Source organism: Chiloscyllium punctatum, chromosome 27 (genome assembly GCF_047496795.1).
Source record: "Chiloscyllium punctatum isolate Juve2018m chromosome 27, sChiPun1.3, whole genome shotgun sequence".
In the NCBI taxonomy this organism is placed as follows: domain Eukaryota; kingdom Metazoa; phylum Chordata; class Chondrichthyes; order Orectolobiformes; family Hemiscylliidae; genus Chiloscyllium; species Chiloscyllium punctatum.
The window spans coordinates 23,221,425-23,235,404 of record NC_092765.1 but is presented as its reverse complement, the minus strand read 5'-3'; the positions used below and the strand labels follow the sequence as shown (position 1 = coordinate 23,235,404).

General features: G+C 43.5%; 1 protein-coding gene across 7 annotated transcripts in view; it reads right to left on the bottom strand.

The window, feature by feature from the left end:
- LOC140453540 (amine sulfotransferase-like) overlaps positions 1–13,980 on the bottom strand; it is a 50,285-nt gene that overhangs the window by 22,249 nt on the left and 14,056 nt on the right. For all 7 annotated transcript variants that reach the window (XM_072548311.1, XM_072548308.1, XM_072548312.1 and 4 more), the window contains one exon: positions 13,315–13,441. In XM_072548311.1, the coding sequence (XP_072404412.1) occupies positions 13,315–13,441 (127 nt within the window). The remainder of the gene's footprint in view (positions 1–13,314; positions 13,442–13,980) is intronic.

Below are 13,980 nucleotides of genomic sequence, written 5' to 3'. Positions count from 1 at the left end.
GCATCTGCAGTCCTCACATTCTCCTAGCTTTCTAGTGATGGCCATTACACTACTCTCTGTCCCCTGACTCTCGAAGTTCTGATATGCTAATGGCATCTTCCACTGTGAAAACTGATACAAAGTACCTATTCTGTTCTGCCACTTCTTTGCTTCCCAGTACTACTTCTCCAGCTTCATTTTCAAGTGATTCAATGTCCATTCTTGCCTCTCCCTTATCTTTTAGATATCTTTTAAAAATCTCTTGCAATTTTTTTAATGTTACTAACTAGTTTACACTCATATTGCATCTTCTTGCCCTTAAAGCTTTTTTAGTTGTTTTCTGCTGATTTTTTAAGATTTCACAGTCCTCTGGCTTCCCATTAATCGTCACCACATTGTATGCTTTTTCTTTTAGGCTGTCCTGACTTGCCTTGTCAGCCAATGTTGCTTCATCCTCCCCTTAATATGTTTCTTCTTCCTTGGGATAGATTTCTGCTTTGCCTTGCAAATTACCTCCAGAAACTCCTGCTATTACTGTTCCACTGTTTTTTCTGCTAAGCTCCCCTTCCAATCAACTCTGGCCAACATCTCCCTCATGTCAGTTACCTTTAACCAATTGTAATGCCATTACATCTGATTCAATTTTCTCCCTTTCAACCTACAGGGTGAACTCAATCATATTACGGTCATTGTCTCCTGGGGTCCCTTCACCTTAAGCTCCCTAATCTAGTTTGCTTCATTACACATCACTAAATCGAGAAGTGCCTGTTCCCTAATGGGTGCTACCGCAAGCTGCTCCCTTATGATTGTTGTAATACTGCCTCTCAGTACACCTTCCTACGCTGTCACTTGTTGCTATTGATTTAATTTCATTTCTTACCAACAAGGCAACCCAATTTGTCTGCCCATCTGCCTATCTTTTCGAAAGGCCACATATCCTTGGATAATTCATTCCAAGTTCCAATCCCATGCAGTCACATTTACTACATGCATTTAAGTTCAACTCCTTCAGTCCTGTATTGATTGTCCCCCTTCTCAATAGTATTCACCTTATCTGCCATGCCTGGTTAGATTCCCGATCCTTTCCATATTCTGCCTACCTTTTCAAAAGGCTACATATCCTTGGATACTTCATTCCGAGTCCCATTCCCGTGCAGTCACATTTACTACATGCATTTAAATTCAACTCCTTCAGTCCTGCATTGATTGTCCCCCTTCTCAACAGTATTCACCTTATTTGCCATGCGTGGTTAGATTCCTGACCCTTTCCATATTCTGTTCTATTACTTGTCCAAGAAACTTCAACCTTTGCTGAGCCCTTCCCCACTTAATCTTTTCCATAATTTTCTGGACAAGTGAATCCACTGCCACCCCCCTCCCATCCCACTATTTTGTTTCAAGCCCTATGCACAGCCCTAACTATATGATTCGCCAGGACTCCAGTCCCAGCATGATTCAGCGAAGCCCACCCCAGCGAAACAGCTCCCTCCATCCCCAGTACTGATGCCAATGTCCCAACAATTCAAACTTATTTCTCACACGCTAATCTTGGAGTCATACCTTAACCTCTTTAGTCTTCTTGCTTCTGTGCCAATTTGCTTGTGGCTCAGGTAGTACTCCAGAAATTATTACCTTTTTGGCTCTGCTTTTTAATTGTGCCCTTAGATGATCATATCCCCTCAGCAGAACCTCCTTCTGCTTTCATTGGTACCTACATGGACCACAACTGGATCTTTTTTTAGATTAGATTAGATTCCCTACAGTGTGGAAACAGGCCCTTCGGCCCAACCAGTCCACACCGCTCCTCCAAGACCCATTCCCCTCTGACTAATGCACCTAACACTATGGGCAATTTAGCTTGGCCAATCCACCTGACCTGCACATCTTTGGACTGTGGGAGGAAACCGGAGCACCCGGAGGAAACCCATGCAGACACGGGGAGAATGTGCAAACTCCACACAGACGGTCACCCAAGGTTGGAATCAAACCTGGGACCCTGGTGCTGTGAGGCAGCAGTGCTAACCACTGAGCCACCGTGCCGCCTCACTCCAAATTCCTCTGCACCCAGACTAGATATCCTAAAGCAGGCAATACAGCCTTCAGGACTCTTGATCCTAGCCAGAGATCAATGTCAATTCCACTGACAAATTATCTGCAATTACAACTACATTTCTCTTTTCTCTCGCTGTTGAATGGCTCCATGTACCACAGTGCTTTTGTCAATTTGCTTATCCTCCCTACAGATCACACATTCAGCCATCCCGGGAGCAAGACTCTCAAACCTGTTAAGACAAACTCAAGGGCTGAGGCTCCTTCAGCACTATCACCTGGACCTGCCTTGCTCGTACTCACACTCTCCGGTCCCTGACCAACGACTGAATTTAAGATAGTTAATCTAAGGGCTGTGACTGCCTCCTGAAACAGTTTCCAGGTAACTCTTCCCCTTCCCTAATACGTTGCAGTGTTTCGAGCTCAGACTCCAGCTCATTAACTCTTAGCTGAAGTTCCTCAAACAGCCAACGCTTGCAATTGATGTGGTCACTGTGAACCATAATGGAGTCCACTAGCTCCCGTATTGTGCAATTACAACACATTGCCTGGCTCAGCATCTCTATTTTAATTACTTCATCTAAATTTGATTTAAAAATTTTTCATACTGTTCTTTTAGTTTATCGCTGGCAAGATTACCCTGATTTCCCTTCAATCTGAAAGTAACCTATAACAGAGTTAAATTAGAAATTATCACGAACCAATGAACTTATGGCTTATCTGTCATGTTAGTCTTTTGTGCAGGGTCCTTGACCCTGGACTTCAATTTATCCTGTTTTTAAAAAAAAACTTACAAAGTATGTGCCAATCAAAAAGAAAGCAAAAGGCACATATTCCCCTTTGCACTAAATTTCCACGATGCCTCCAAATTCTTCCACACTCCACATATACCATCCTGACCCGTGCAAAGCTTATTGATCCTAATGATCATTACGGATCTTGGGCTTCAACTTATAACCAACTCTCTATTTCCCTTGATTACCCGACAGACCAAAAATCTGTCTCTTTACACATTAAATAAAATTATAGATGGCAAATTCATAACCATCAGTAATATAGATTTTCAATTATTTCAGTGAAGATATTTCTCATCCTAGTTGTAAATAATCAGCACCCTGTCCTGAAACTGTGCTTCGTTATTCTAGGTTCTGTAACCAGAGGAAATGTCTCAGTAGCTCTCCCACCAAGTCCAATCATAATCTTGAAAGTTTCAATGAGTTTACCTCTCATTCCTCTGATCTCCAAAGAATCCAGAAACAATTTATTCAACTTTTCGGAAAATCCTCTCATTTGATGGAGCAATCCAACATATCTCTGCAATGGTCTTTTTAAACAAAGATTCTTGCATTGAATGTGGGGGTCATTGGTTAGGCCAGTGCTTAATGCCCATTCCCCCAGTTGGCTTTGAGCTGCAGGTATACCAAGAGTGCTATTAGGGAATTCCAGGATTTCAACCGAACAACAGTGAAGGACTGGCAATGTAATTCAAAATCAGGATGGAGTGCAACTTGCGGGAGACTTTATCGGGGGCAGTGTTCCCATGCATCTGCTGCTTCTGATAGACCAGGATTTGCAACTGTTGCACTTCAGGAATGGGGGCAGGAGAAAGGGCACATTTTAAATTTTCTTTTACTCAAGAGGATGGTGAGAAAATTTTAGAAAATTAAAGGTTTATGGCAACATTAAACATAGTTTTAAAACTTCTGAAGCCAGCCTGAAAGTTTCTCATTTATCCCTGCTCTTCACTTCCCATCTGTTAATCAAGTCTTTATTCAGGTCAATAAATCATCCTAATTTCATCAGCCCTTACTTAAAGTATTAATGTCTTGTATGGATGTTTCATCCAGTGTTTCCTAGATACACTAATACTCTAAAAAGATTACTCAAACATAATTTCCCTGCCTTAAAACCATTATGACTTGTTCTAATCACTCTATGCTTTTCTAAGTGCATTATTAAGACTTTCTTGATAACAATTTCTGCAATTTCCTCACGAGTGATGTCAATGAACTGACTTGTGGCTCTTGTCTTATTTCTCACTCCTCTCTTAAATAATTATTATATTTGTGGACTTCCATTTTTTTGAGACCATTCTAGAATCTCAAAAATGGTTGAAAGCCACAACCAGTGTAACCATAACATTTGCAGCTGTTTTACAATTCAAGGAAATGGGCAATCCAATACTGGGGATTGTGGAATTTCAATCAGTAATGTTGCTCCAGTAGTTTTGCTCTAATGCTACTACAGAGGAACCTTGATTACTCAAACAACACGGGCAGGGAGTATTTTGTTCGGATAATCGAATGCCGGATAACACAGTTTAGCCAAGCATCGGGACCTTGCAATCGTGTTCAGATAATCCAAAATTCGGATAATTGAGGTTCCTCTGTAGTTACCGAAAGTTCTTCACAGCTATTAGCCCAAAGTTACTGTCTATTTCTGCTATGTCACGTATGTCTTGTGTGAAGACAGACAAAACTTTTGTTTAACGTCTCTACCAAATCCCCATGATATTTCTTATGTCTCTGTTTTTAAGGTACCAACTTTTACTTCAGGTGCGCTCTCATCTTTTTCAGGTATTTAGAGAAGGTCTTATAATCTATTTTTATATTTTTGGCTGGTTTCACGGCAAAATCTATTCTATTTTTATCAAATTCTTCATGATTCTTTGCTGCATTCCAAGACACTCTCAATACTCAGCTTATATTGCAAAGAATCCTGACAACTCGGTTTCAAATAAAACTAGCCTTTAATTCGCTCAAAAGCTAGAAGTAAATTTTCTTTTTGTTTCTTTGATTCTGAATGGAAAGTACTTTGTTGAACATTCTGAATTGTTTCTTTGTCTTCCACCTTTGTCTTTATTTATAGCCTCGTTAACAGATGAATCTTCACCAGCTCTTTCTTCATACCTAATTGAATTTTAAGATTCTTGTTTTCACTTGGAATCTCCTGAGACACTCAATAACCGCTTCCTATTCTATGCTTCTTTGTAAATTCCAAACATTGTTTAATTAATTTCAGTACAAAAATAAAGCCTCACTAAAATATTCAAAATGAGCTTAGTTAAATCCTAACATATAATGATAATTAAAAGAGATTCAAATTGGTTAAATTTAACCTATTTTTTTCCAGGCTTTTTATAGCAGAAGATAATTTTTGTATTTCTAACTTCAAATTTCAAAACTGTACTTCGACTGATTCTGATATTCTGCTATTACCAATAAGAGACACTCTAACCAACACCCCTTGAGATTCAATGGTCTTGCCATCACTGTCAAAATTCTTGGGGTTACCATTGACCAGAAACTCAACTGTAATCACCACATAAACACAGTGGCTACAAGAACAGGTCAAAGACTAGAGATACTGTGGTGAGTAACTCACCTCCTGTCACCCAAAGTCTATCCACCATCTACAAGGCACAAGTCAGAAGTGTGATGGAATAATCCCCACTTGCCTGGATGGATGTAGCTCCAACAACACTCAAGAAGCTTGACACCATCACTGCCCGGTTCTACCTCCTTCCCAAGATCCACAAGCCTGCCCACCTTGGCCGACCCATTGTCTCAGAATGCTCCTGCCACTGCCCAGTTCTACCTCCTTCCCAAGATCCACAAGCCTGACCACCCTGGCCGACCCATTGTCTCAGCATGCTCCTGCCTTGACCTATCACCTTCATCCCCTCCTCCACTCATCCATTGTACTCTATGCTACTTTCTCCCCACCCCCACCCTCCTCTAGCTTATCTCTCCACGCTTCAGGCTCACTGCCTTTATTCCTGATGAAGGGCTTTTGCCCGAAACGTCAATTTCGAAGCTACTTGGATGCTGCCTGAACTGCTGTGCTCTTCCAGCACCACTAATCCACCATCCAGTACAAAGCAACCGGCTAGATTAGCACCACATCTATAAACATTCAATCCCTCCACTACCGGCGCTCAGTAGCATCAGTGTATACTATCTACAAGATGCCCTGCAGAAATTCACCAAAGATCCTGGGACAGTACTTTCCAAACCCACAGCCACTTCCACCTCGAAGGACTAGGGCAGCAGGTACTTAGGGACACCACCTGCAAGTTCCCCTCCAAGCCACTCACCACCATGAGTTGGAAATATACCGCCATTCCTTCACAGTCATTGGGTCCAAATCCTGGAATTCCCTCCCTACAGTATTGTGGGTCAACCACAGTAAGTGGACTGCCATGAATCAAGAAGGCAGCTCATCATCACCTTCTCAAGGGCAAATAGGGATGGGCTATCAATGCTGGCCAGCCAGCAACGGCAAGCCCCACAAATGAATGCCGAAAAAATAATAGTACTAAGTGAAACTTTGATAGTCCCTATTGAAACCGCATTCAGGTTACTATATTTTGGACACTTTGTAATCATTACATTCCACTTGATTCGAAATAATATCTTCAATTGATGGATTTCAATTCTTAACAAAATTACAAATTGTTCAACATGTTTAGGGGAGATGTGGCTGATATTGGTGTCTTTGCACTAACAATGTCAAATCAATCCTTTAGCGATGTGGATACAAATCCCATATCGAAGATTAATTTAATTTCAATTAATAATAAATCCGACATTAAAAGCTAGTTTCACTACTCATGAGCAGGAAACCATCGTTGATTGTTGCGAAAATCTTTCTGGCAGATAAGAAAGTCTGCTATCCTTAACTGCTCTGGCGTTAATCATGACTCCAAACTCAAATGGCTAACTCTTCGGTGCCTCGGAAAGTCTAGCAGGCCACTCAGTTGTAAAACGTCAAAATGGAATGAAACCGACTGGACCAGACAGCACCAGCCCTGGCACCAAAAACAGCGGTGGCAATCCTATTTCTAACATCTAGGGCTTGTGTTAAAGGCAAGAGACCTGTCCCACACACTAGTCAAGGAACAGTCTGACATAATTGTTCTCACGGAAAGATAAGTCAAAGTCTCAAACACCACCATTACAATCCCTGGATACTTCTTGTCCCGTGGGCAGACTGAGGCACCAGAGTTGGCAATATAGTGGCTCACAAGAGAATTTCCCTTGGATTCTTCAGCTGTGATTTGGGATCCTTTGAAATCTCATGACATCAGATCAAACGTGGTCAAGGAAATTACCTGCTGGTTACCACCTACCACCACCCCTTACTGGATGAATCAATGCTCCTTCTTCTTAAAAGAACAGTTGAAAGAAGCACAGAATGGCAAGATAACAGGTCACACTTTTTAAAATTCATTCACAGGATGTGGGTATTGCTGGCATTCATTGCCAATCCCTAATTACCTGGATAGCAGTTGAGAGTCAATCACATTGTTGTAGGTCTAGAGTCACATCTAGACCAGACCAGGTAAGAATGGCAGTTTCCTTCCCTAAAGGACATTAGTGAACCAGATATTTTTCCTGACAATAAGCAATGGTTTTATGGTCATCATTACACTTTTAATTCCAGATTTGTATTGGATTCAAATTCCACGCCATGGCAGGATTCGAACCAAGTCCCAGAAAGTACGAGTCTCCAGATTGTGGGCGGCATGGTGGCACAGTGGTTAGCACTGCTTCCTCACAGCGCCAGAGACCTGGGTTCAATTCACGTCTCAGGTGACTATCTATGTGGAGTTCGCACATTCTCCCTGTGTCTGCATGGGTTTCCTCCGGGTGCTTCAGTTTCCTTCCACAGTCCAAAAATGTGCAGGTTAGGTGAATTGGCCATGCTAAATTGCCCATAGTGTTAGGTGAAGGGGTAAATGTGGAGGAATGGGTCTGGGTGGGTTGTGCTTCAGTGGGTCGGTGTGGACTTGATGGGCCGAAGGGCCTGTTTCCCCACTGTAAGTAATCTAACCTAATCTAATCATTAATAGTCTAATGATAATAATACTAAGGCACTGCCTCTCCGTTGTGTTCTAGGGCCAACAACTTTCTGCTATTTCATCAATGACCCGACTTTCTGATAGAAGTTAGAAGCCAGAATGTGATGACTGGACAACATTTGGCACTATTTATGACTCCTCAGATACTGAAGCAGCCCATGTCCTTAAGGAGCAAGACCTGAACAGGACCCAAGCTTAGACTAATAATGGCAAGTACCTCTTGTAACATGTAGGTGCCAGACAATGACCATCTTCAACAAGAGAGAATCTACTCCCATTGCGATTCAATGGCTTTTCTCTCCTATCAAAATCCTGGAGGTCACCATTGATAAGAAACTGAACCAGACAAGAATAGTTTGATAAAAGAGGTCAGAGCCTGGAAATTCTGTGGCATTGAGTCCCCAAAACCTGTCCATCATCTACAAGGCACAAGTCAGCTCTTGGAATACTCGCCTGAATGATCGCAGCTCTAACAACGCAATGCCATCCATAAGGGGTGGCACGGTGGCTCAGTGGTTAGCACTGTTGCCTCACTGGATCAGGGTCCCAGGTTTGATTCCAACCTCGGGTGACTGTCTGTGTGAAGTCTGCACATTCTCCCTGTGTCTGCGTGGGTTTCCTCCAGGTGCTCCGGTTTCCTCCCACAGTCCAAAGATGTGCAGGTTAGGTGAATTGGCCATGCTAAATTGTCAATTACGTGCATTCGTCAGAGGAAAAAGGGGTTTGGGTGGGTTACTCTGTTGGGCCGAAGGGCCTGTTTCCACACTGTAAGGAATCTAATCTAATCGAAACAGTGGTACCACAATGACAACATTAAACATTCAGTACCTCAATACTATTACATAGTGATAGTGTGGTTGCTACCACAATCTACAAGATACATTATAGTAACCCACCAAGATTCTTTGAATGGTGAGACTTGAAAAGACAAGTTTTTAATGAACTTTTCTAGTCAAGGTGCTTGTAAGGCAAAGGGTGTAGGATTGGAATCAATGAAGCCCAAATTAGGAGACATACAACACAAACAACAGAGGGGCAGTCTCTGCCACTAATGCTACCAGCAGGAGGAGAAAAATAGCAAAAATGAAGTGAATGGGTAGGGTACAAACTGACAAGATTAGCTGCCCACACCACAGCCATGTGGACAGAAGCAAGTCCTATATAGGTGAGAAAAATGCCCTTGGAACATTGAGATTTCCACTCAAGTTCGACACCAACAAATGGAGTTTGCACCAGTGGCCCCTAACCTGAGCTACCAACTTGCCAATGCTGGAGAGGTTTGTGTGTAGGTACCCTATAAACATAATGTGACTACAGAAACTGAATAATATCCATGACAGGAATGAAAACCTGACCTGCATCACTGGTTTCAGTCTCTGCTGGTCTCAGAATGGCTGTCCACTGTGGTCTTCATGATAAGATACCAAATGGAACATAAAAGCACAGAAGCTCCATTTAATTCAACCATGATTATAACATGGCAAGATGGAAGCAAGGTCACATCAAAGAGTTGTTAGACCCAGAGAGAGAGGTACAAAGGGCATGGTCATTGTGCACACCAGCAATGAGAGACAGCATGCATGAGTGGAGGGACTCTGAATGCTTTGCTGGCTGGGCTGCTGGTCAAATGAGACAGAGTCTTATAACATGACCCACAGGCCAAGAGTAACACAGGGCGATGAGTGAGCAGTATGTGGGAATGAGGCAAAAAGTTTAAAAATAGACCAAGAAACATGAAGTGCAAAAGAATATACAGCCAGTGAAAACCAGTATGATTGTCCAGGGTACCAACTTGCCCTCCAATAGGTTAAAAGATTTATTATAAGATTCACACTGAAGTCAAACATTCCAATTACAGGGCTCCGAAAATGACCTGCAATGTTACTTCTCATCCCGAACTCTCAAATCAGGAATTAGTCATTTGCACACTTCCTGCATTCCTTGGTTGTGGTAGCCATTTCTCAGGCTCCCTCTCCAGAAGTGAACCCTGATTCGCTGTTACCCATCATCACCATGGTAAACATAGAAAATGGATTAACAGGAGAGACATATAAATAAGCCATAATAAGGGAGTGCACTTAGCCCAAGCTTTACTACAGTCACCAAAACTGCTAGGTTACGTTTAGGTTGATTAGTTATGGTCCGATAATTACATGTATTCCATATTGGTCAGTGCTTGTTCCTTCATAATGAGCTCTCAAATGATCAGTTATCCAACCAACATTTGGAGTGATCAAAGGAACCCTAACTAATATAACAAGCTATTCACAATCTCATTGTAACAACCGTGCGTACTTTAGATAAGCATTTGCTACTCGCAGGAACAACCAGTACCTCAGGCCATGACAAATAAATGGGCACCCAGTGGGTTCACTGATGTGGCCAATAGACAGTGGGTACAAGGAAGTACAAGGCAGGCAACTTGAAGGGCACCACCCACATAAGTAACTGCCTTTCCTTAAACAGGCTCTTACTTTATTATTATAAATATACCGTCAAAGTGCCACCACTACATGGTTCGTTCCTTGAACTGAGTGGATCAAACCTTCAAAGTTAAAGATTCATTGTTATTTAAGTATTTCATTTTCTGACATGCATGTGCCTGTGAAGACCATCATCATAAGCATGTTTTGCTTTTATTCAAGCACTGCTTTGCTCGAGAATCACACAGCCAACATGACTGAGGGCAAACACACTGCTCATGAACCTGCTTAGGTATGGCAACTAAAGATGCTGCAACAATCTTTGAACCAAGCTGAACTGCTGCTGGGATTGGGTTGTGTTTGATACAAAAGATGCACACTGTCTACCCTTCGACAGGGAACCTGGTGCCATGTTCAACTCTGTATTGAGCAACAAACAATAACTAACAGATAGTTTTAAAAAAAATCACACAACACCAGGTTATAGTCCAACAGGTTTGTTTGAAAGTACAAGCTTTCGGACTATAACCTGGTGCTGTATGATTTTTAACTTTGTCCACCCCAGTCCAACACCAGCACCTCCACATGATAACAGATGGGAGAATAAACATCAAGACCAGACAACATTCATGCAGTGAAACAGGGGACAAAGCACTATGCAGTGTTTCCTGCACTGGAACTCGAGATGGCAGATGCCTATTCCACAGTTTGAATCAGATTACTCATAGACCAAAGCTAGTATGTGTCAACTTCACAAGACATCATTAGCAGAGTATTCCATGAGGTTGCATAGCTGAAAATGTGTTGCTGGAAAAGCACAGCAGATCAGGCAGCATCCAAGGAGCAGAAGAAGAGACGTTTCGGGCATGAGCCCTTCCTCAGGAATGAGGAGAGTGTGCCAAGCAGGCTAAGATAAAAGGTAGGGAGGAGGGACTTCGGGGAGGGGTGTTGGAAATGCGATAGGTGGAAGGAGGTTAAGGTGAGGGTGATAGGCTGGAGCGGGGGTGGGGGCGGAGAGGTCAGGAAGAAGATTGCAGGTTAGGAAGGTGGTGCTGAGTTCGAGGTTTGGGACTGAGACAAGGTGGGGGGAGGGGAAATGAGGAAACTGGAGAAATCTGAGTTCATCCCTTGTGTTCCCAGGCGGAAGATGAGGCGCTCTTCCTCCAGCCGTCATGTTGCTATGGTCTGGCGATGGAGGAGGCCAAGGACCTGCATGTCCTTGGTAGAGTGGGAGGGGGAATTGAAGTGTTGAGCCACAGGGTGGTTGGGTTGGTTGGTCCGGGTGTCCCAGAGGTGTTCTCTGAAACGTTCCGCAAGTAGGCAGCCTGTCTCCCCAATATAGAGGAGGCCACATCGGGTGCAGCAGATGCAGCAAATGATGTGTGTGGAGGTGCAGGTGAATTTGTGGCGGATATGGAAGGATCCCTTGGGGCCTTGGAGGGAAGTAAGGAGGGAGGTGTCGGCGCAAGTTTTGCATTTCTTGCGGTTGCAGGAGAAGGTGCCGGGAGTGGAGGTTGAGTTGGTGGGGGGTGTGGACCTGACAAGGGAGTCACAGAGGGAGTGGTCTTTTTGGAACGCGGATAGGGGAGGGGAGAGAAATATTTCCCTGTTGGTGGGGTCTGTTTGGAGGTGGTGGAAATGATGACGGATGATATGACGCATATGAAGGTTGATGGGGTGGTAGGTGAGGACCAGTGGGGTTCTGTCCTGGTGGCGGTTGGAGGGGCGGGGCTCAAGGGCGGAGGAGCGGGAAGTAGAGGAGATGCGGTGAGATGCCATTGAGCCCGGCCCCTGCATCCGCTGTACCCGATGTGGCCTCCTCTATATTGGGGAGACAGGCCGCCTACTTGCGGAACGTTTCAGAGAACACCTCTCGGTCACCCGGACCAACCAACCCAACCACCCCATAGCTCAACACTTCAACTCCCCCTCCCACTCCACCAAGGATATGCAGGTCCTTGGACTCCGCCATTGCCAGACCATAGCAACACGACGGCTGGAGGAAGAGCGCCTCATCTTCCGCCTAGGAACCCTCCAACCACAAGGGATGAACTCAGATTTCTCCAGTTTCATCATTTCCCCTCCCCCCACCTTGTCTCAGTCCCAATCCTCGAACTCAGCACCACCTTCCTAACCTGCAATCTTTTCCCTGACCTCTCCGCCCCCACCCCCACTCCGGCCTATCACCCTCACCTTAACCTCCTTCCACCTCTCTCATTTCCAATACCCCTCCCCGAAGTCCCTCCTCCCTACCTTTTATCTTGGCACACTCTCCTCATTCCTGAAGAAGGGCTCATGCCCGAAACGTCAATTCTCCTGCTCCTTGGATGCTGCCTGACCTGCTGCGCTTTTCCAGCAACACATTTTCAGCCCTGATCTCCAGCATTTGCAACCCTCACTTTCTCCATGAGGTTGCATAGCCAACTCTTCAATGAGTGACTTGTTAAATGTCTGTCTGACTCCAGACAGAAGTGGGGAGGGAACCACCCAGCTTGATCAGCAGAGTTGTTAAACAGCTAGCCAGCCAAGGGCTCTCCCACATCAAACTTGGCTTGCCGCATCTATTAGACGACCTGCGTTAGCTTCACCACAAGATGGCTCAGCACTACCTTTACAAGATTCTGGATTAGTGGTGCTGGAAAAGCACAGTAGTTCAGGCAGCATCCGAGGAGCAGTAAAACCGACGTTTCGGGCAAAAGCCCTTCATCAGGAATAAAGGCAGAGAGCCTGAAGCGTGGAGAGATAAGCTAGAGGAGGGTGAGGGTGGGGGTGGGGAGAAAGTAGCATAGAATACAATAGGTGAGTGGGGGAGGGGATGAAGGTTAAGTGCAATCAGGGATCAGCAATAAGTGATTGCCCAACCTGCTCATCCACATCCTGACAACAAATACATGAAAAAATAGAATGCTTCAAAAACACATCTGAAAGTTTCAACCAAGATTTTCCTCAATTAACATTATTGGTAAAACCTAAACAGAACTGTTAATTGCAAAATATTACCATTTCCCTCAATAAACTGCTCCAGAAAGTCAGAAAAATCCTTTGGTGTCTTCAAGTAATGATGACAATTATGATAGTGGTAAAATGACACAACCACATCCTTGGGATTTCTGGCAACATATATGATCTACATTGGAAAATCAAACAAAGCAAAAATTCAGTTTCCAACTGTTGTAGATTCAATTGAGTCTATATTGAGTTATAATTTAATGTTTCATTTTTATCAGTTTTCCACACTTGTTTCATTCTTGTTCTTTTGATTCTCTACTTGTCTCCTTTGTTAAACTGATTCTTCTAACTTTTTGCAGAATGCGCAAAAACCTATCTTACATAGCTATCACCTTGTGTTGGGATTAAGACATGCTTTTGAAAGAAAAAACATGTATCAGGTTCCCAAGATCACAAGGTATTTAAGTATGGAGGACATTTTTAATTCATCCTGTGAGAAACACCCCCCACAGCACCTGACTGGTTTATTCTTGTTTTACAGTGATTTTCTATGTTTGAGTGAAAAGAATCACTTCCTCGCTGCTTTACTTATCATTTGCTATTTCAAACTTGTTATTCTTTATCCCAATTTCAGTTTAACGTAGTGTATAAGAACTACTCTCACAATTATGCTTGATTGGGTAAATTTATCTTTGAGGCACACACTTAAATGCTCCT